General features: G+C 43.9%; 2 protein-coding genes across 3 annotated transcripts; one reads left to right on the top strand and one right to left on the bottom strand.

The window, feature by feature from the left end:
* Positions 1-38: 38 nt before the first annotated feature.
* On the top strand, positions 39-6419 carry LOC112260340 (T-cell acute lymphocytic leukemia protein 1). Of its 2 annotated transcripts, none has more exons than XM_024435370.2 (4): positions 39-176; positions 1730-2270; positions 2895-3013; positions 4194-6419. In XM_024435370.2, exons 2-4 carry the CDS (start codon positions 1798-1800, stop codon positions 4685-4687), a joined length of 1086 nt encoding a protein of 361 aa, XP_024291138.1. In that variant the 5' UTR covers positions 39-176; positions 1730-1797; the 3' UTR covers positions 4688-6419. The 2 variants fall into 2 exon arrangements, with proteins under 2 accessions (XP_024291138.1, XP_024291139.1); XM_024435371.2 differs by having other exon boundaries at positions 43-176; positions 2895-2983.
* A 10769-nt stretch (positions 6420-17188) lies between these two features.
* On the bottom strand, positions 17189-21608 carry otol1a (otolin 1a). The gene is made up of 4 exons (XM_024436433.2): positions 20602-21608; positions 19755-19844; positions 18535-18606; positions 17189-18348 (listed from the first exon to the last, which is right to left on the bottom strand). Exons 1-4 carry the CDS (start codon positions 21086-21088, stop codon positions 17468-17470), a joined length of 1530 nt encoding a protein of 509 aa, XP_024292201.1. The 5' UTR covers positions 21089-21608; the 3' UTR covers positions 17189-17467.
* Between the last annotated feature and the right edge of the window lie 2112 nt (positions 21609-23720).

Raw genomic sequence — 23720 nt, 5'->3', positions numbered from 1 at the left:
GCTCGTGTTCCGCTCCCCATACTGAGCGGGCGCGCTGGACGCAGTGAGGAATAACTCAAACCTCACTTCCAGTTCCACACTGCACTTCACCGGCACTAAAAAAAACCTCAGACATGGATGACCCACTCACAAAATGGCTCCACTTTCACACTAGCATCAACAAGACGTCGGGAACGGTAAGCGCATAAAATTAATCGATATTTCCTTTTTCCATGCCTGGGGTTTGCACGGTAAACATTTTTGAATTACAATTAGGAGTGTGTTTGAAGTGTTTTTTCGTTATTGTTCGTTGGTTGGCCACTTTAGAATACATTAGGAACGCATTAGGCCCTATTATTTTTGGGGATTTATTTTTAAACAATTATAGGCGAATCATAAATAATTATGTGGCTATTGGTTCGAAACGGTTTTGTGTGATTGTTTTGGCCTATTTTAATGATTGTATGAATATGAATAATTATTGTTATTGTCTCATTGACAATGGTAAGATATATTATTATCCTACAGTTCAAAAGGATTGGCTTGTGGTTTCTTCGTTGTTTTGGGTTATGGTAGGCTACACATGTCAGTACTACAGCATCGATAGAACCAAAAAGGGAATGAAAAATAAATCAAACATTCGAACAATAGCTCGGTGATGTCAACCTTTGTTCCAAATGTCTGATGCAATCTATAATCGAAGTGACTGCCTATTGTATCGTAGGCTATAGCTTTAACCATAGAAACGAAAATCCCTCAGAGAAAAGCCATTTTGATGATGTTTGTTTCAACAATAAAGACAACTAAGAATGAGATTCACTTACTCTATTGTTAATAATACATTATTTCACATGATCAAATTAAATAGGCCTAATAGGTCATTTCAAAAGGAAATATTTCAAGTTAATGCTCACAATCCAGACGGCTTTTCTCGCAAAATGTTTTTGTTATAGGATTTGAAGAAAAGGTCATTTTCGAAAACAGCAACACCAATTTTCATTTTAAATGTCATATTGAATGCTTGCTCCATTTAGGCCTTGGTCACTGTTTTTCAAATGAGAATAACGGACGTTTAAAAACAGTAGTTTGAGGTGGAAAGTATTTCGCTGAACAACACCATTGGCGATCAAAGGCAGTCAATTATGTTTTTGACTGACCTCTCGTAACGTTCCCCGCGCTTGATTCATATCCATTGTATTCGCTATTCAAACTACATTTATTACTTATTTTCTGAAAAATATTCAGTGCGGTGCACTCAAACATGGCCATAGGTCGGCTATTTGGAGAATTACAAGGCCTAGTCTATTTGGTTTCCTAATAGCGAACCATTCGATCAGCCTTGTAGGATTTATCTAGGGTTTAATCCAACATGTTGGGGGAAAATAAAACAACCATAGCCTCCAAAACAACATGGCAACGAGTTGCGAATCACAGTATATTTGTAGCATTGATGAGGACATTTACCACCAGTTCTGAATTGAAAGCATGTCAACATTTGCTGCGCAGATGCCTGCATTTTAGGGGCTATTTTCTTGATAGTCTATACGACATGTATATATGTGGTGCTTTATAGGATACATGTAGGCCTATGCCAACTGCCCTACACAGATTAATAACAGCCTTATAATGATGGAATCGTGGAGTGATGAAATGCCTTTGTTGACTACCTTGACCTGAATCAACAACAATAATGTTTCTATATCAGTCCTCTTTTATTACATGCATTTACAAAGTGTTTTCTGCCCCACAGTGTGGTGTTTTCGACAGCTGATTTATAGAGAGACATTTCAAAGGATATAACTCCAACGTGATGAAATTATGGAAAAAATGAAGCTGGATCTTTGTCCTGGAAGTTCCGGTGCCAAATCATGCATCCCGCTGAAGCAGGATTCCATCAGGGAGAATGGGTGCCAAGACCTGGAGGACTCGAAGGAGGGGAACTTCACTGGGGAAAGGGTTAAGACAGATGACGCGCCTCTGCGGAACACGCGCAACGGGACCATCATCCTAAACGGCGTTGCCAAGGAAACCGCTTACGACGCCCTTGACCTGAAAAGGGAAGTACCAGTGATCGAGCTCTTGAGGAGAGACGATATAAAGACGGGACAGCAGAGAACCGACAGTCAAACGGTACCGATCACGGAGCTTCGCAGACCACCCGTGCCGTTGCCGCTGCCGCACCGAGACGCGCTGATCGACGCTCGAATGGTTCAGCTGAGCCCAAACGCGTTCCCTCTCCCGGCGCGAGCAATGCTCTACAACTTGGCGCAACCTCTCGCTGCCATCAACAGGTAAAAATAAAATAAACTATAATATAGCTTTGAAAAATATTATCCTGATTGCCCCCCTAAATAATATAGCCTATAATTATAGCCTATAGACGTCTATACGTTATTCATCTTCGTTTATTTTTGTGGCAGAATAGGCCTAATCCTTTGTAAATTATTACTTACAGGTATAGCCTTCATCAAAACATGTTGTTTTTATAGCCTACCTATAAACCTAAATAACGGAGAAACAGAAAAGTGAATGTAGTAGCTTGTTATCTAGGCAATTGGCTCATTCACCTTCACAAAGGTATTTGTCAGAGCCTTCACCTCTAGGCTACCTGTGTTGATTAATTGCAGTCAGATTTATTTCTGTTTATTAGTCTGAATAGCGAAGATTTCAGGTTAGACTACTTGTGCCTATGTAACGGATGTGTTACACTTTGTGTTTTGGTTGCAATTTTGGACACGGAGACCATCTGTATGTCATATATTATACAGGCTATAATAAGGCTATACATTTCATGAAAGATTTTGGTATTGCCTACACATCATATTGGTAAGCTGTTGTATATGTGCCTGTGTGTAAGTAGTTTGTGTGTATGGTAGTATGTGTACCTGCTTCTCATATCTATTCTCTGCCACTAGTCTTGGAGGGGAGTCGGAACAGTACGGCATGTACCCCAGCAACAGGGTGAAGCGCCGTCCTGCGCCTTACGAGGTTGAGCTCGACGAGGGTAGGCGCATTTTAGATCTTTCTAAGTATGGTAAGACGCACCTCTGCTGTGTCCTCCTGCTGCTCACAGTCTTCTTCTCAATCCTCTCCTCATCCCAATATCACCCCATTCCGTTTATCCAACGACATGGCCGCAACATGGGCAGGTATTGAAGAAAATAGGCTACCGACCGACCATCAATCTATAGAGCACTCCTAAACAAATCTCCAAAACTAGTTAATGATGTTGAATATGATATCTATGGTTTTAGCTTATTAGAAACATCTGTAGGATACAGCGTCTCGTGTCCTCGATCAACCACTCACAGTCAAATAGCGTGGGGGAGGGTGGAGGGAGTTAGCTGCCACCTTGCCAAGGCTTTGCTGCATAGTAAGCTGGCAGATTATGGGAGGCTGGGTGTGTTCCAAGAGAAAGAAATGGTATACTGTACACCAACGGGATATTGTATTTCTCAAATGCATCCCACAGTTTCCGATGCGAGCCGCAGGTGTTATTCATTGGCTATATGTACCATTATATTAAACACCACATTGGGAAATATATGATAATGGATAACATACATTTACGTTACCCACTGCGTCTCCTATCCCAATTCTGGCATCGATGTAGCAAAGGCAAGATTAGAGTCCATCCCGCGGCACTGTGCTCGCCAACCCAATAACGTAATCGGTGTGCCAAACTCAGGAACCTCTTCACATATGGCAGAGCAATAGACAAGTACATGTATACAGATTATAAAACTGCTGTTGTCTAAATAAATTGGTCAGCTCACTATGTTATATCTTGTGCTAGAGTGTTTAAAGAGTCCCACTTCTGGTTGCTTTACAATACATAACCAGCTCGTTAACCAGTAGAGCTGTCTTCAGAAATGGAAAATGCAGTCACTCGTCACCACCTTTACCCTGGCTTCTGTCATGCCGCTATTCTCATTTTGTATCTCCCTCGACTACTTTACCACCATTAAAACATTCTCATCACTTTGTCGCTTTTCAATTTACTTTGTGAAGAGGAAGGATTACATCTAAAGTGACCAAGTATATTCTGTAGAGCAGATAAGACAAACATCAAGGCAGAATTTGAGAGAATACGACATTTGGACTGACTGAGTCTCACTCTTCATTTGTGCATCCCCTTTCCCACATCCCGTATCTTTCCCATTACTCCTCTTTCCTCCCCTCCACTCCCCTCCCCTCCTCCTCTCCTCCGCCAGCTGGCCAACCAAAGATCGTAAGGCGGATCTTCACCAACAGCCGGGAGCGCTGGCGGCAGCAGAATGTCAACGGGGCGTTCTCCGAGCTCCGCAAGCTCATCCCCACCCACCCACCGGACAAGAAGCTGAGCAAGAACGAGATCCTGCGTCTGGCCATGAAGTACATCAGCTTCCTGTCCAACCTGCTGGACGACCAGGACGGAGGGGCCCCCGTGGGCGTGGGTGACGGGACAGGGCTGCTGGTGGGGGGCCGTGAGGGTGGACCCCAGGGCCCTCGTCAGGACGGGGTGGGACTGGCCAGGGAGGATGACCTCCTCCTCCAGGGCACGTTGTCGCCCGGGTCCAGCTGTGGGAGTCTGCCAGACGGGGACGGCAGCCCCGAGAGCTTCACCGAGGACCAAGACTCACCTCCAGCCCCGAGAACTGTGCCCGTGCCGCGCGGTAGGGACCTACGACGCAATGCACGCCCGCAAGATGGCGGCAGCCAGCGATGACGGCGATGATAATAGTGGTGGGGATGGTGGCGATGTGGTGTCGGTGATGACGATGATGGATACGGAGTTGGTGGAGTTGATGGTGGACCGCAGGGAAACAAAGGGATTGACTTATGTCCCCAGAAGAGGGATGACTCAAATATGGATGAGTCTGAGAAGGGCCCTAGCATCTCTGAGCTCTATCTAAAGAACGGTGCTTCGGGTTCGAGGGAGCATGCTGATGCCAGAATTTCACTTCATCAGGATTCTAATGTCCTTTTTTTGGTCCTTTTTTGGTCAGTTGGTTAACAAAATGAAAGACTTGTAAATTCTGCATGCTTCATGCTGTCTAGGACCTGGGTTGAGGAACACCTCATATTTCCTGCATTATGAATGTTCAAATACAGTGTGCTTCTGTTACACTATCATGTTATCAGTATACATCATATGTCATCGTCAAAAGTCATTGATGCCATGGTACCAGCAGGTGACGCATCAGTCCACACCAGGAAATGTCAATAGGAATGCCATCATGCTCTCTCTCACCTTGGGTTAAGAATAAGATCAATCTTTACCAGTTGTCAACGAGGGCCATTTGAACTGTTCTGAAAGTTTACGACAACACGACAACAACATAACTGTTTCGCTGATAGCAATGGCTTGATGCCAAATCCTCACACAAAAAAATGCACATTTAATCACACATTGAAGACCATTATTATTTGCTTTAAAATGTGTTATCTTTAGCAAGGATTTAGCACTCTCAACACATGATCAAACATGTACATATAACATTAGCCTAAGTTCTAAAATATTTTGACAGTGGTTCATGTCAAGTGATGTGATTAGGCAGTTTGATATAGTGGCCTACATTTTAGACAGGGCTTTCAGGCAGGTGGCTTTTTGAGAAGGATTCTGCTCTGTGCTCCTGATGACATACTATTCATTCAAAAGTGGGTGAACAACATGTCAACTAGTAAATGAATGTCAAACACATATAATGATATAACAAATGTGGTACCTTATTTATTTATTTCCGCCACACATGACTGATTAGCGTTGAGTAAAACGACGCAGAGTAACATGGCAACTGACCGTTAAGCACACACACACACACACACACACACACACACACACACACACACACACACATATCGAGTACAATCTGTGTGAATAGTTTTGATTTCTGAGACATATTGCCTAAGCATGTAGATGGACATATGTGCGGCGAGGTTGCTAGCAACTACAACAGCCACAGGTATACAAATTCAAAATGAATCCTGTCAAGAGGTACAAATAGTATTTCTGTAACTGAGATCCAGTGAAATCATACGCTCACTTCCAACCATTTTGTATATTATAAATATCTATTTTAATGTTTTTCTCACTGTATTGCAGTTGTGGTTTGGTATGGTACACTAAGTATATCGCCTCCTAAATACACCCCTCCTTCTCTCTGTTGGGATGATCAACAACACCAGCAGTTTTATGTCAGTAAACAGTGAGGTGTACATCACTGTAGTTTGGTTATTTCATTACGGCTTTTTCAACATACATTTAGTAGCCTATCTTGGTACCTTTGGTTACTATTTTATGAACTACAGTAAAGCGAAGGGACATTGTATGTTCTGTTTAGTAAAAAAATAACATGTTTGTTGTATGATAAATATATCTATGACTATATGCAATGTTAACTTGATGACTTTTATATAAAATGCTGAATAAAATGAACACAGGAAAAGGCAACAAAATACTGATTATGTATGTTATAAATCATTTGTATCACACAATTTTTTTCCAGCGTTCTTATGATTCAGTTTTCTTTATTTACTTATTATTATTATTTTAGGAAGCATCACCCATCACATAATTCAGACTATTGAACAACAATTGCAAGAATTAAAAAACAACTCGTTCCTATATTTGGGGGCTAAATTAAGCACAAATGCAGTGAACCACCCCCTTCAACACAGCCTGGACAATGTGCTGTAAATCCATATCACGGCATGTAAAACACTCCCACTGGAGTCTGGAATCCTCACTTCCTCTTAGCAAGTGACAACTTCCTGCAAAGGTCAGAGTGGCTCAGTGACCTTCAGGATATCCTGCCATTGTGAAAGTGGTTCACACTCTTTTAAGACCTTCCACACTCAGTCCATCTGGAGCATTACCCAACAATCACATGAAACACGAAGAGTTGTTCATTCACGATGATGCGGAACAAAACTCAAGAAGTGAACCACGGAAGCCATTATGATGCATGAACGCTACATCGACCATTTAACTTAATGATCATCTTGCAGTACAAAATAGGTTTCATGTTTTTGTATGAATTACTGTGATATCGGCTCCACTTTCAGATATAGCAAAAACCAAAGTGCAGTGTTTCTAGTAAAGCGGAGGCACCCAGGTGTTCTAGGACCCCTCCAGTATTCCACATCAGGCTATGAGTGACTGGACTGCGACCTCGATAACTAACTCTGTGGCTCGACTGCCAAACATTTACCTGCAGCCCGGAGACTGCAGTCATACTGTCCATCCAAAAAGAGAAACAGGAAAACAGGGACAGAGAAGTGCATGAGAGAGAGTGACAGAAAAAGGCAGGGGGGACTATGTGTGTGTGTGTGTGTGTATGTGTGTGTGTGTGTGTGTGTGTGTGTGTGTGTGTGTGCGTGCGTGCGTGCGTGCGGGTGTCTATGTGTGTGTGTGTGGACATGCATGTCTGTGTGTGCACGTGCGCGTGTGAGCGGATTTATCAGCTCAGTGCAGATGGATGGCAGAGTGGCTCTTGCAGCCAAATGATTCTGTATGTTAATGAGTTGTTATCTGCTGTGCTGCAGGAACAATACACTGACTCTCACACAGTGGGGAACCAGCCTGCTGGGTACAGATTACACTGCCTACACCGCCATGGCAGTTATTTATATTTTCACACACAGTATATACCAACACACACACACACACATACACACATAAATGGTTTATGTCTTTTGACCTGGACAAATAGGACGGTGGAAAGCTGCTTTTCTCGTTCTCTACCCACAGGTGGCGATGTCACTCCTTTTTATGGTTTCTATTAAACGTGTATGACTCAAGACCATCACCAGAAGGGCTGACTTGTAATTTACTCATCGTGCAAGTTATGGTACACACACGACAGAAATGATTTCCTTCATTTGGATTTTGATCAAACGTGGTCTTCTTGTGCATGGACATTCTATGGTTATAATATCCTATGTACAGAGATAGGGTGAACAGCACAGGCAGTGCTGGTGCACAAATATCAATCAATCAATCAATCAATCAAATGTATTTATAAAGCCCTTTTTACATCAGCCAATGTCACAAAGTGCTGTGCAGTAACACAGCCTAAAACCCCAAACAGCAAGCAATGCAGGTGTAGAAGCACGGTGGGTCAGCAGACAGAAACAATTGGGTCTCAACCTGGCATGAGATGATTGATAAGATGTGATGGCTAGTATAACTGGTTTGTTAGACTTGTCACAAAGTCCCATCTACCTTTTCTTGCACCATTTTTTTTTATGCTGGAGTTGTATTCTTTTATTTTTTTAAATAATAATTTTACAAATTAAGTTTAGGCGCTTCTCATTCACAGTCATTCACAGAGAATACTGGCAAGAGAAGATACCTTGAGAAGAACAGATCATTGTAGATGAAGACAACCACTTGAAGAGATTATTTACAACAAATAAAAATGGTCAGGAAAGCGAGATTGTAGTTTGTTTTACACCCGTTTGGGTAAATGTGTGCTGTCATTCTGCAACGTATATCAATAACACGATGAGCAAAGTCTACCTGCGTCAAATTATTACCTCAGTGGAAAAAAATAGGCTATGTATCATGTGAAAGTCTTTCTCGCAACAAGCAGAGTGAAGTTTTTTTTATTTTAAACGGTCCAAGTTACCATTTATTTGGCATCGTATCGGTTTCTATTTTCACAAACGCAGAACATTTTTAAAAAATACATGGAGGATCACATTCATTATTTTAATTGCCCAGGTCAGTAGGTGCAACAAAACAGGTGTGCAGGAGACAAAAATGTTTCAAACAATAACACTGTTTTCTTTTTAATATATCATTGTGTGAAATTCATAGTCACTTCTATATTTGTGTTGAGTGTGGACAGTGCTGAACGTCCAATGCAACATGGAAACCCCCTGAACGAAGCATTTAAAAATAATTTTAGGAATAGCCTTAAACCTACTACAAAAAAATATGCAGGGAAAATAATGGATCGTCAAGTGCTCATTGATTGCAATTGATAAAAGTTACTGTTTTCTATTTTGTTTGCTGGTTATGATATGGGTCCTCTTTTCCTCTGATTAGCACGCCTGTTTAACGGGACTGTTTACATAGTTCCAGAAGGTTTTAAAATAGAAAGTATTTGACACAGATTGTAAACAATGACCGGATTTTTTTTCCATCTAATCCTGCAGTGACAGTTGTTTTCCAGTCAGTCACCCACTTCGCGGTTTAGGTGTTAATCCCAGTAAACATTGTTACTAAGTGTCAAATTTATTTTAAATAAAATAATATGGTATTATATTTGTCACAAGCACCGAATACAAATGGTGTAGACTACACCGTGAAATGCTTGCTTGCTTGCTTAAATAAATAAATAAATAAATAATGTGTAACATAAAAGGAATAAAATACACAACAATTAAATTGTATTCAGGGATGACCAGATTCATGTGCATGGTTACAAGGTGTTTGAGATAGATATGTACATAAATGCATGATAAAGTGACTAGGAACCACAATAGATAATAATAGTAAGAATAAATAGCAGAGTAGCCACAGCATATGATGAGTTAAACGTGTGTGTGTGCTATGTGTGTGTGTACGTAGTGTAAGTACAGTATGTGAATGTGTGTGGGTTTTGTGTGAGCGTGTCAGTGTAGTGTGTGTGTGAGTGTGTATATACAGTTGAAGTTGGAAGTTTACATACACCTTAGCCAAATACATTTAAACTCAGTTTTTCACAATTCCTGATATTTAATCCTAGTAAAAATTCCCTGTCTAGGTCAGTTAGGATCACCACTTTATTTTAAGAATGTGAAATGTTAGAATAATAGTAGAGAGAATAATTTATTTCAGCTTTTATTTCTTTCATCACATTCCCAGTGGGTCAGAAGTTTACATACACTCAATTAGTATTTGGTAGCATTGCCTACACGTTTCGTGTAGCCTTCCACAAGCTTCCCACAATAAGTTGGGTGAATTTTGGCCCATTCCTCCTGACGGAGCTGGTGTAACTGAGTCAGGTTTGTAGGCCTCCTTGCTCGCAAACACTTTTTCAGTTCTGCCCAGGGCTATGTGATGGCCGCTCCAATACCTTGACTTTGTTGTCCTTAAGCCATTTTGCCACAACTTTGGAAGTATGCTTGGGGTCATTGTCCATTTGGAAGACCCATTTGTGACCAAGCTTTAACTTCCTGACTGATGTCTTGAGATGTTGCTTCAATATATCCACGTAATTTTCCTCCTCATGATGCCATCTATTTTGTGAAGTGCACCAGTCCCTCCTGCAGCAAAGCTACATGATGCTGCCACCCCCGTGCTTCACAGTTGGAATAGTGTTCTTCGGCTTCCAAGCCTCCCCCTTTTTCCTCCAAACATGATGATGGTCATTATGGTGAAACGGTTCTATTTTTGTTTCATCAGACCAGAGGACATTTCTCCAAAAAGTACGATCTTTCGTCGGTCTGCATCATAAATTTGAGGTATTCAGAGCTCTCGTTTAGTAGAGTTTGGAATGAATTTAGTTCCTGCTGACTTCCTTCCCAGAGCACAAAGACATCATCTATGTATCTCTTCCATATAAGTATTTTAGACTGTAAAGGGTGTGTCTCTGTTTTAAAAAGGAATTCTTCTTCAAATTGTCCCACATTCAGGTTCGCATAGGGGGGAGCCAATGGCTACACCCCGAATTTGAAGGAAAAAGTCTGACTCAAAGACAAAGTAGTTATGGGATAATACCAGTTCAGTGAGTTGTAAGACTCGATCATTGGATGGAGCAAGGGTAGAGTCTCTCTGCTGAAGGAAGTGATGCAGTGTCTGCAAGCCTCCAGTGCGTGGGATGTTTGTGTACAAGCTCTCCACATCAACAGTGGCCAGCAGGGTGCCCTCTGGGATCCTTCCTAAGCCCTCTATCAATGAGATCATGTGACTAATGTCTTTGACATAAGATGGGAGATTCTCAACCATCCGTTTAATGTGGTAATCCACAAATGTACAAATATCGGATGTCACAGAGTCGATGGCTGCTACAATGGGTCTTCCTGGAGAAGGAGACACTTGTTTGTGTAATTTAGGGACGTTATAGAAAGTTGGTATCTTGGGAAATTTCACACATAGAAATTCAACTTCTGTTTTAGTGATTTGTCCTGATTCCACACAGCATTCCACTGTGGATGAGATATTTTGCTGGAATTCCAGAGCTGGGTCACAATTCAGTTTGCGATAGAAGTCACCATTAGATAGTTGTCGGCGACATTCATTCAAATAGTCACATTTGTTTTGTACACAAATTCCTCCTGCATTGTCACATTTTTTTATGATAATCGAACGAAGGATCTGACTTTAAGTCCTTAAGAGCCATTCTCTCGTCTCTACTCAGACTATAGTAGGATTTGTGTTTCTGTTTGTCTTTCAGTAAGTAACCTACATCATTTTCAACAATCCTACAGAAGGTTTCTATGGATGCATTACATTTGGGGGGGGAGGTACAAATTAACTTTTTGCTCTAAATGTGGTTCTCTCAGAGTTCTCAGGTACCTCGACTGGGTTAATGGCTCCATCTCCTCCTTGACTCACGGTAGGACAGGTAAATCGGCTTGTCTCTTCTGTTTTTTTGGTTTCTTATGCTCAGAGTCTCGCCAGAGATATATTAGTCCGTTGTTCTTATCTTCCAAATTGCGTTTATACTTCTTGATTTTCCTCTCCTTCAGTTCGCTCGTAATCTTAGTCTGAAGGTCAGCGTTACTCTTAATGAGATCATCCAGTTTAATAGGGTCATTAAGCTCGTCTCGTAGAGCATTCTGTGAATTTTCAACTGAGGTTGCTATCTCGATAATATCCTTTTTAAGTTGTTCAATGATCAGAATCGTCAGGTCCAATGAACATTTATTTAGTATAGCACACAATAGTTAAAAAACATTGACCCCTAGTGGTCCATGTAACCATTTACACAACTATTTAGCAGTCTTATGGCTTGGGGGTAGAAGCTGTCTTGGAGCCTGTTGGGCTGAAAGCCGATGCTCTCATCACTAAGCTAACGATCCTGGGACTAAACACCTCCATCTGCAACTGAATCCTGGATTTCCTGACGGGCCGCCCCCAGGTGGTGAGGGTAGGCAACAACACATCTGCCATGCTGATCCTCAACACGTTGGCCCCTCATGGGTGCGTGCTTAGTCCCCTCCTGTACATCCAGTTCACCCACGACTGCGTGGCCAAGCACGAGTCCAACACCATCATGAAGTTTGCTGACGACATAACGGTGGTAGGCCTGATCACTGACAACGATGAGACAGCCTGTAGGGAGAAGGTCAGAGACCTGGCAGTGTTGTGCCAGGAAAAACAACCTCTCTCTAAATGTGATCAAAATAAAGGAGATGGTTGTGGACTACAAGAAAAGGAGGACCGAATACACCCCCATTCACATTGATGGGACTTTAGTGGAGCGGGTCGAGAGTTTCAAGTTCCTTGGTGTCCCCATCACCAACAAACTATCATGGTCCAAACACAGGTTGCATCACCGCCTGGTATGGCAACTGCTCAGCATCCGACCGTAAGACACTACAGAGGGTAGTGGGTAGAGCCCAGCGCATCACTGGGGCCAGGCTTCCTGCCATCCAGGACCTATTTACAAGGCGGTGTCAGAGGAAAGGCCAAAAAATTGTCAAAGACTCCAGTCACCCAAGTCATAGACTGTTCTCTCTGCTACCGTATGGCAAACGGTACCGGAGCGCCAAGTCTAGGTCCAAAAAGGTTCCTTAACAGCTTCTACCCCCAAGCCATAAGACTGAAGAACATTTATTCAATTGGCCACGTGAACTATTTGCATTGACCCCCTCCCTCCCCCTTTTGTTTTTCCAAATACAATTTGATTTGATTTGACTTGAAACTGTTGAGCATGAAAAACTCTGCAGTGTTGCAGTTCTTGACACAAACCGGTGCGCCTAGCTCCTACTACCATACCCGTTCAAAGGCACTTACATTTTTTGTCTTGCCCATTTACCCTCTGAATGGCACACATACACAGTTCATGTCTCAATTGTCTCAATTAAAAATCCTTCTTTAACTTGTCTCCCCTCTTTCATCTACACTTATTGAAGTGGATTTAACAAGTGACATCAATAAGGGATCGCCTGATCGCCTTTCAACTGGATTCGCCTGATCAGTCTGTGTCATGGAAAGAGCAGGTGTTCTTAATGTTTTGTATACTTAGTGTATATTTTTATTCTGGACTCTCGTCCAAAAGCTACACACCGCATATTTATTTCTATACTTGACATAGCTCACTCTAGTATACCCTCAGTTTATTAGGTACACCACCCCTTTCATGAAAATGGTTAGCTCCTACAGAAAGTGTGTCACATGGCCATGGCTTGCTATTTATACCAGGCAGACAGGCATCGAGGTATTCAGTTACTGTTCGATTGAACGTTAGAATGGGCAAAAGCGTGCGTATCTCAGAAATGCTCGGCCTCCTGGGCTTTTCACACACAACAGGGTCTAGGGTTTGCAGAGAATGTTGCGACAAACAAAACGCATCCAGTCAGCGTCCAAGTCCTGTGGGCGATAAAATCACATTGATGAGATTTCGAAGGAAAATGGCAAGAGTCTTGCAAGCTAATAGGCGGGCCACAAACAGGCAAATAACAGCACAGTACAACAGTGGTGTGCAGAGCGGCATCTCGGAACACACAACTCGTTGGTTCTTGTCACGGATGGGCTACTGCAGCAAACGACCACACCGGTTTCCACTCCTATCAGCTAAAAACAATAAGAAGCGGCTCTAGTAGGATCACCAACACTGGACAATTGAGGAGATGAAAAACATTGCCTGGTCCGGCAAATCCCGGTTTATTATACTGTCTGAGTGCTCCAACTCCTCTCCAGAGCCCAAAGAGACCATTATGAACCCATCCCTCTTCCTGGAACACATCTAGCCCACTTTGAGTCTGACTGCAGTAAGCTTTCCCACGACGACATGGTAAACCTGTATAACAGCATTCTGACTACTACTCTAAATATCACTGCTCCCGAACAAACATGAAAGTAACCTCACAACACTTCACCCTGGTTCACTGATGAACTGCGCTGAAAGAAGACTCTTGGCCGTAAGCTTGAGATGCGTTGGAGGAAGGATGGCCTCACTGCCCATCTACTGGCCCACAAAGACCACCAAGCAAGCTACTATGCCTCCTTAAGCACAACCAGCCTTCTACTCCACCACGCTTGACAAGATCAAAGATAATCCTAGAACCTTGTTCTCAACCATCAACCGCCTTCTCAACTCTGCAATCTCATGCCCTCTTTCAGCCTCATCTGAGCAGTGTAATCGCTTGCTGTGCAGTCAATCATCTTTAAAATGAAGGCCACCACTTGCTCCCTTGACCCTATCCCTACATCCTTACTCAAAACCTGCTCATCTAACCTGCTTCAGTTTGTCACCACCCTCATCAACAAGTCCCTGCTGCCTGGGGAGGTACCTTACTGAGGAAACTCAACTTTGGCCATGACATCCTATCCAACTACAGGCCCATCTCCAACCTCCCCTTCCTATCAAAAGTACCGGAGAAACCACCTTCAAACAGCTGTACAAAGTTTTCCAGTCTGGTTTCCGGCCATTGCACAGCACTGAAACAGCTCTGGTGCACGTTACCAGCGACCTACTGATGGCTTTGGATTTGAGATCACCTTTCCTCCTCCTCTTAAATCTCAGTGCTGCCTTTGACACCATTGACCACAGCCTCCTCCTCTTAAATCTCAGTGCTGCCTTTGACACCATTGACCACAGCCTCCTCCTGCCGTGTCTCAGAGAGCACACCGCAGTGCTCCTCCTACCTCTCCAACAGGAAGCGATACATTCCCATTGGAGAGTCCAGGTCGGAGGAGTCTACAGTCACATGCGGTGTCCCACAGGGGTCAGAGCTGTGACCTATTCTAGATGCTCCCTCTCGGCCAAATCCTCAGAAACTATAACTATAACTTCCACCGCTACGATGACGATACCCAAGTATATATTAACACCAAACTGGACACCATCTCAGCCCTATCAAAAGTTGGCAGCTGCCTAGATGACATCAGGGCATGGATGAAAGAGAACTTCCTCCAATAGCAACACGACTGAGGCTATGCTTATTGGGACACCCAAGCTGGTCACCAGTGCTAGAAACATCTGCCCTACAATTGACTGTCAAGCCATCCATATGTCCTCTGTCATCTCCAACCTGTGAGTCAAGTTTGATCCTGCTTTGTCATTTGATGCCCACATAAAACATAACTGCAAAACATATTTTTTCAATCTAAAAAACATCGCCCAGGTCAAACCATCGCTCTCCCATCCAGATGCAGAGAAACTCGTCCACGCCTTCATCTTCTCTCGGATCAACTACGGCAACGCTCTGTTTGGGGGCCTTCCAGCCAAATCACTTCAGAGGCTACAACTTCTCCAGAATAGTGCTGCTAGAGTCCTAACCAGGACCAAAAAGTCATCCCACATCACTCCCTTCTTTGCTGAACTCCACTAGCTACTGGTCAACTATATGATTGACTTTAAAATCCTCCTCCTCTTGTTTAAAGCCTTGAATGGATTGATTCCCACCTACAACAGTAACCTAATTTTTTATCAAAAAGCCACCTTGCACTCTCCGCTCCAGGAATTCACCACTGCTTCAAGTCCCGAAGACACATCTCTGTACTATTGGGGACTGGGCATTCTACTGCCTTCCTCCTCGGCCTATGGAATGCTCTCCCTGACCATCGGAGACCATTCCATCAATCAGAACTTTTAAAATGAGCCTTAAAACACATTTCTACAAACTGCCTTTCTTATAGTCCTAATCTGGAAAGTCATTTTAGCACTTAGCCTACTATTGCTTTTTCCTGCCTTGGTACTAAATGTATGATGTTTTTATAGTTTTTGTTGTAATTTATTTGTTCATTATTTTTTGCCTATGTAGAGCTTTGAGATAACACTGTAATTAAAAGCACTTTACAAATTAAATGTATTATTATTATTTTTTTTTAATTATATCATACACCAGTTTAGGTATTCGAAACAAAAAAACTTGAAATAGAAATGAAGTTATTCTGAATGATATTTTATTCTTTATTATTTATTCTGTTTAGCTTTTTTTAAAATGCCTTTTTAAATAATTAATCTCATAAACAAATAGTCTGCTTTCCCTCCATCCAACTCCAAGAAGATGACATCATGTAGTTATAGGGAGGTCATAGACTGGTCATAGATTCTGCCTTGCATCGTGCCCAAGAACAGCCCTTAGCCGTGGTATATTGGCCATATACCACATCCCCTCGTGCATTATTGCTTAAGTAAAAACAAACCTGCTTTATTTAGATTTCTAATTCTATCTGGCTATTGCTGCTTGGATAGTGTAACACAAATACGTATTGCATGTGTGTGTGTTTGTGCTGTTGATATTCCTTTTCAGGAATTTCAACATTATTTTCATGTATTTAAACATGATTTTTTTTACATGATACTGTACAATCAATATGATCCTCATTCAGCCCTCCTCTTCAAACTGTGATATCCCAGTGCCCTCTAGTGGAAATAAAATGTACATTTCAGTCAGACATATTTTGGTGGTGACCATATACTACCAGTACATTAGTAGGCTGTAATACATAATGCATTCACACATCAACCACCATCACTCCCAGACCTTGGAGCTGTATGTCTATGACACAACAATGATGAAGGCTCATTACTGTGAGGAGCACATTCAAGTAGTAATGGGTGAAACTGTCCCTAATCAGTTTCTATTCAATCAGATCTGCTTTGGCCGACATCCGCATAACGGTTGTTTTTTGCAGTGTCGGAGGTGGAACTGCGTTAGAGCTGCCATATCCACAAGTAGCTCCTGAAGTTAAACCTAAAGCGGACATTGCCATTGGCTGCATGGAGACGCATTAGGAGAAATTCCATGCAGCCTTGTTTACAAGTTCAAACACTGGAATGTGAGATGTACTCTGCACCTCGATTAGGCTAATAGAAATCCTCGTTATTTTTGTTTTATGATTTTGCGACATTATTTATGTATAGACTACACTTTCTCACTCTGAACTTCTAATGCGAGTTGGACAGGTGTGGCTTTGTGACAATTATTAAGAGCAGCTGCTCACCGACTTGACAGCTCCGACCCAGCTACATGTCCGACACATCCAAAACATCAGCTACGCGGGTGTTGGCTATCGCCGGGTTAACGCTTGATCTGATTGAATCTAAGGCTAAGATCAGTAAAGTCTAGATATGTTCAAATCTATAAACACACACAATATTCATTTAAAGCATTAGCAGTGTTTTATTGCATTGTCAGAGCGCGTAAGCGTTGTATAAAGTGTTACAGCCTTTCCCATCCAAATTACAGCAAGCATTTGGTCAGATTGTTGTGATAGCAATAGGCAGAAGCATAGTTAGCAGCAGTAGCAATAGCAATATTGACAGAGATGATTTAGCCGAGTGGTGCAAAGCGTTTGGAGGGGATGAAGAGGTCAAGCCGGGTTCACAGGCGAGGTCGTAGGTCAGGCCTTGGGGTCGGCATAGAGCAGAAAGCCGGTGAAGGTGCTGTCGTCTTCGCTGCTGGAGTAGACTCCGTTCCAGTCCCTCAGCGTCTCCAGCCATACCTGGTCCCCTGATGCCAGACGCAGCAGAGCCAGGTTGGACGCCTGGTCGATGTCCTGACCGTACAAGGAGTCACGCGTCCGCAGCTTCTTCACGCCGTTAATCACCAGTGCGGCACGCAGGGGCCGGTTGCGCACGGTGATGTGGTAGGAGAACACGTAGACCCCAGGGTGGGTGCAATTGAACTTGCTGAGCATTGGGTCCCAGTGTTCCTCTTCGTTGTAGAGGACCTTGTCGAACTTGACGGGAAGGCCTGGAGGGGGGAAGGACTTGCTGGGGAAGAGGCCCACGCTGAAGGCAGATCGTATCTGCTCTGCGGTCTCCCCCTGCGGGCCCTTGGGACCCCGCACACCTCGTGGGCCCTTGGGGCCTTTCTCTCCTTTAGGCCCAGGCATGCCCCTCAAGCCTGGGGGCCCCCGCCCCCCTGCCTCCCCTTTCCCTCCTGGGGAGCCTAGCTGACCCCTCAGACCTACAGGCCCTGGTAGACCATTGGTTCCATTTACTCCCGGGGGTCCCACCAACCCCCTCGGCCCAGGGGGGCCAGGCAAGCCCGCCTCCCCTTTCTTTCCCTTCTCGCCAGTTGGACACTCCCCCATTTCTCCCTTTTGGCCATTCTGTCCCATTGGGCCAGTCAGCCCGGAGGGACCTGCAGGGCCTATTTTACCCAGGTCACCCTTCTCGCCCTGGGTCCCATTCCACCCAGGCTTTCCCCTTTCTCCCAGGTCTCCTTTCAAGCCAGGGAGGCCTGTTTCTCCTTTTTCTCCTTTGGGGCCCAAGTCACCTGTGAGAATGAAATTAGTCACTTACTGTAGCAAGAAAGTATTTGATAGTGAAACAACAGTTGACATTCAGTCTAATAAGATGACTGTTCTCCCCTAATAGAGTGTGGTCTTCTAGCAATAGCATTATACTAGAGCTACTCTGCCTCCACACATTACTCTGATGACACCTAGCGAACATTGTATACCTTTCGGTCCCTCTTTCCCAAGTATCCCTGGAGCACCAGGCATCCCCGTGTCTCCTTGATCGCCTTTGTCACCTATCAAATAGAAAGAGAAAAGGATTGGTATCTTAAACGTGTGGGTATAGATATCAGTCCCCAGCATTAATGCTCCATTTTAGATCAAAGTTACAGATTTGTTGAATTCAGCACCAGAAAGCGACGTGTTCAATAACGAGATAACAGATAGCATAGTAGCTAACGCTTTGGGCAATAAATGTAGAAACCAAGATTACATTCTTTAAACACCTACACCACTTTTTTTAGCTTGAAAGACGATGACCAGAGCTTACCCATGATGTTGAACAACGATTTAAGTCAATAAGTCATCCTTTCTTTTAGTCAGAGTATGATATATTTGGGCTTGAAGTGACAAATCTGAACTGCCCACTTTGTGAAACGGAAGATCTCTTATAACGCTGTGTACTACTCCTTTCACAGAACAGCGCAAACTGGCTCCAACCAGAATAGAAAGAGGAGTAGGAGGCCCCGGTGCACAACTGAGCAAGAGGACAATTACATTAGAGTGTCTAGTTTGAGAAACAGACGCCTCACAAGTCCTCATCTGGCAGCATCATTAAATAGTACCCGCAAAACACCAGTCTCAACGTCAACAGTGAAGAGGCGTCTCCAGGATGATGGCCTTCTAGGCAGAGTTGCATAGAAAACGCCATATCTCAGACTTGCCAATAAAATTAAATATTAAGATGGGCGAAAGAACACAGACACTGGACAGTTGAACTCTGCCTAGAAGGCCAGCATTCCGGAGTCACCTCTTCACTGTTGATGTTGAGATTGGTGTTTTGCAGGTACTATTTAATGAAGCTGCCAGTTGAGGACTTGTGAGGCGTCTCTTTGGAAGATGCCAAAACTATGGAGATAACATTAGCTAACGAGATAAGGTTAGCAAGATGGCTAGCTAGCAAAATAAGGTTAGACAGATGACTAGCTAGATAAGGTAAGCATGCTAGCTAGCTACACTGACAGCTGTCATTGCCATCTTTGATTTTTATCATCTCCACGTGGAAATTCCCACACCTAATTCATGAATATGTATAAATAGCCTTCCTCATTTTTCGGAGGTGAAACCAAAATGGGCATTTCCTCTCTAGGTCAGGAAATGACGTCAAAACAGTGGCCTCTGTGGGGGTCCTTTAAAAGTTGTATTTGAGAGTTGGCAAGCTAACCTTTATCTCCTTCAAGTCCAGTAGCTCCAGGCATACCATCCAGTCCAGGAGGTCCCATGAGTCCCACATCACCTTTCTCTCCAGGTACACCTGAAAGAAGACAGGGGGAAGGAGGGAAGAGCAGAGGTAGGGGGTTTGGGGATATGAGGAGCTATTAAGGATATGAGGAGCCGCCTCAAAGCGGAAGGGACCAAAACACAACCGCAGAGGGAGGGATACATTTCTCTAATGAGCCTCCATACACACACACAACATACTGTATGCAAGCACACCAAACACAGACTACGAGTTATGGTCACTATCCAGTACAGTCACGATCCCTTTGTATACTCTGTACTAAAATCGACACAATTTATATTATTTTTTTTCTTTTTCTTTTTTTACCCTTTTTTTTCTCCCTAATTTCATGGTATCCAATTGTTTTAGTAGCTACTATCTTGTCTCATCGCTACAACTCCCGTACGGTCTCGGGAGAGACGAAGGTTGAAAGACATTTAAAGGTAAGCACAGAGTGCTTCATTTGAGGTCACTCCGATACACAACCCAACCAAGCTTCTTAACACAGCGCGCATCCAACCCAGAAGCCAGCCGGAGGAAGGAAGGAAGGACGCCGGAGGAAACACCGTGCACCTGGCAACTTTGGTTAGCACGCACTGCGCCCGGCCCGCCACAGGAGTCGCTGGTGCGCGATGAGACAAGGACATCCCTACCGGCCAAGCCCTCCCTAACCCGGACGACGCTAGGCCAATTGTGCATCGCCCCATGCGACGCACAATTGGCGCTGCAGTATAGCTCCCTTAACCACTGCGCCACCCGGGAAGCCGCCAATTTATATTCTTTAGTCTACCTGGAAGACCCCTCTCCGCTCCAGGCCCTGGGGGCCCCCTCTCCCCTGGGGGCCCCACGGGGCCATTTTCAGGCGGGCAGCACTCGCAGACGTTTAAGTAGCAGTGGCTGTAGTCCAGGGTGTAGTTTCCCATGCCGGCTCCAGGGAGCCCCATGGAGTCTGTGTGGAACTCTGTGGGGTAGGCGTCGCCTGCGTAGGTGGTGCTGTCAGTGGGGGACAGGGAGTAGGCGTCCGTCATGGTATCCTCTGTGGTCTCGTCGGTGCCCAGGCTACTGGAGGGGGCCATGGTGGTGGTGGTCTGCCTGAAGCCCAGACGGGCCGGCTGGTCGCCACCTCCTCCCCCTCCTCCGGTACCACCTCCGCGAGGGGGCTTCTTGGTATTCTGAGGCTTTGGTCTGCGGGTTGTTCTGGTTGCGGACGACTGGGTCGCCATCAAGACTACCGCTAGCAGGGTTGTGAGAATGGCGAGCAAACGAAGAGAGGGCATGTCAGCGGCTTTGTGTGCGCATTGATCTGAGAAGTGGAGAGAGAGAGAATAAACATAGATGAAGGTAGTAAATCACATTTAGTAACAAGTAGCTATAAGTTCATGAACAATTCTGAGGACTGGCCTAAACAAAAAAGTTACCTCACATACAAAGTGACCTCAAATGAAGCACTCTGTGCTTACCTTTAAATTAAATGGTTTGCTGTTCACTCCATTCCCTGCATTTGGTGATTTCAACAACAAAACTCTTCCCTTTTATTGTGTCTGCTAGCCTCTTGCCTCCGTAGCTTGACCAATGAGAGGAGACCAAGGGATACACTGGGATTTGGAGGAAAGGTGGGTTGGCACGGACACAAGGTGAGAACCTGAGGGATATGGTCATGAAGTGCTAGAATAACATACTACAACACAGGACTTTCTTTCCTTTCACCTTGGGTCTTTGTGATGTGTGATATGATGTTCTATATGGCTGCCACAAACAGACGTGCATGCGCACGAACACACACGCAGACACACACGCACACACACACACCTGTTAGTAATGGATCATACCCCATATGAGATGGTGGCAGGACCGTACGGTCAGGCATCAGGGCGACCACACCACATTGGCACCGCCTCAAAGCGGAATGGACCAAAACACAACCGCAGAGGGAGGGATACATTTCTCAAACGAGCCTCCATAACCACCTTGATCTAACATCCCACCAACCTTTAGGAAACCCAGTACTGCTGACTTTTACAACCCCTCTCAGAGGGCTTTATGGGTAGGATGTCAACCCTCTACCTTGACACCGGCTGAGGTGTGGTTTGAGGTTTGAAGTTTGAACCCCCTCCGATGCTGTACTGTGGCCTCGTCTGTGAAACCAACACCAGCAGTCGCTATTTGCATGTGCTCCTCTGAAGCTTTAGGTGCCTCATGACAGGTTCCTACTCAAGGCTCTGATGAAGGTCTCCTACGCCGAAACATGACCCTGCTTGATTGTCCCGTGAATGAAGTCATGATCAATGCAGACACAGAGTGCAACTTTTTCTTCACTTTTAATGGGATAGTCACCTGGAGAGGTGTTCTGAGGTAAGGATTTTTTGGGAGGTTGGGTACATGTAGCCTTAAATGGCTTTAGATCTGTAATCACATTCTCAATGTGCTTTTTTCTGAATGTCCACAAGCCGTGAGCTACAGGGTTGGGGCAGGCCGCAACTATGATCTTCATTCAACAGAGAGGGAGAGAATCAACCAAAGGAAGTTAAGATAGAGAGACCTTTGTTCAACAAATCTTGGCTCACATTTGATATCCAGCGGCTGTTGCCTTAAGATCTTATTCTTGAAAGTGAGAACGTCTGATGAATATGCATGTGTGACCATTGTGTGGCGCAAAATTGCAGTGAATTCTCTGGGTTTGACCATTTCTGTCTTGTGGAGTGAAACCTGCAGACCCAAAGGCCCTCCAGGAAATGAGGTTGACACCCCAAATCCCCCAATATATATCCCAATGAGAGCTTGGTAATAATTTGGTCCATATTATAGCCTGGCTGACCCTTAACTCAAAGTCTTCCTGACTTCAGAGTCTGGAAAGGCTCCAGGATGTTGTGAGCAAGATTAGTAGATCCTTACCGATCGGTTCTCCTCTGTCTCTTTTACACTTAAACACCAACATGGACAGACACATACAGCCCCCGAGCGCTGCCATGGACAAAAAACTTTGAGAGAACCAATCAAAGCTCAAATCAAATCAGATTTGATTTGTCACATACAAAAGTTTAGCAGATGGTATTGCATGTGTAGCGAAATGCTTGTGTTTCTAGCTCCAACAGTGCAGTAAAATCTAACAATTCACAACAATACACACAATACACACATCCTAAAAGAATGGAATTAAAGAATATATAAATATTAGGATGAGCAATGTCAGAGTGGCATAAACTAAAATACAGTATAATAGAATACAGTATATACAGTTGAAATTAGTAAAGCAGTATGTAAAGAGTATTTAAACATTATTAAAGTGACTAGTGTTCCATTATTAAAGTGGCCAGGGATTTCGAGTCTATGTTTATGGGGCAGCAGCCTCTAAGGTGCAGGGTTGCGTAACCAGGTGGAAGCCAGATATTGATGGCTATTTAACAGTCTGATGGCTTTGGGATAGAAGCTGTTTTTCAGTCTCTCTGTCCCAGCTTTGATGCACCTGTACTGACCTCACCTTCTGGATGATAACAGGGTGAACAGACAACTTCTGTATGAATACTGCACTAACAACGGGCTCCTTTCCAGACCAGTGTGTCACAGTTCTCTCTCACTGTGTCAGTCGCGTCAGCCAGGCTACCCATGCTACATTACATAGTGCTAAAAAAGTGTGTATTCACATGGTATATACACTGAGTGTACCAACCATTAGGAATACTTTCCTAATTTTGAGCTGCACCCCCTTTTGCCCTCAGAACAGCCTCACTTTGTCGGGGTATGGACTCCACGAGACCTTGAAAGCGTGCAACAGGGATGCTGGCCCATTTATTTATTTAACCTTTATTTAAAAGGCAAGTCAGTTAAGAACAAATTATTATTTACAATGACGGCCTAACAAAAGGCTAAATGCCTCCTGAAAGGACGGGGGCTTGGGATTAAAAATGTAAA

Source organism: Oncorhynchus tshawytscha, linkage group LG10 (assembly GCF_018296145.1).
Source record: "Oncorhynchus tshawytscha isolate Ot180627B linkage group LG10, Otsh_v2.0, whole genome shotgun sequence".
NCBI classification, from domain to species: Eukaryota; Metazoa; Chordata; class Actinopteri; order Salmoniformes; family Salmonidae; genus Oncorhynchus; species Oncorhynchus tshawytscha.
Note: the sequence above shows the minus strand (reverse complement) of the source record. Positions and strands in the feature narration are given on the sequence as shown.

Excerpts from the sequence above, each read along its gene's own strand:
- otol1a (XM_024436433.2), bottom strand. The coding sequence starts at position 21,088 with ATGCCCTCTCTTCGTTTGCTCGCCATTCTCACAACCCTGCTAGCGGTA. Across the intron at positions 19,845-20,601 it reads AGCGGAGAGGGGTCTTCCAG|GTGTACCTGGAGAGAAAGGT; the intron begins GTAGACTAAAGA and ends GTCTTCTTTCAG. Across the intron at positions 18,349-18,534 it reads TGGGAAAGAGGGACCGAAAG|GTGACTTGGGCCCCAAAGGA; the intron begins GTATACAATGTT and ends TCATTCTCACAG.
- LOC112260340 (XM_024435370.2), top strand. The coding sequence starts at position 1,798 with ATGGAAAAAATGAAGCTGGATCTTTGTCCTGGAAGTTCCGGTGCCAAA. Across the intron at positions 2,271-2,894 it reads CCTCTCGCTGCCATCAACAG|TCTTGGAGGGGAGTCGGAAC; the intron begins GTAAAAATAAAA and ends CTCTGCCACTAG. Across the intron at positions 3,014-4,193 it reads TTTAGATCTTTCTAAGTATG|CTGGCCAACCAAAGATCGTA; the intron begins GTAAGACGCACC and ends CTCCTCCGCCAG.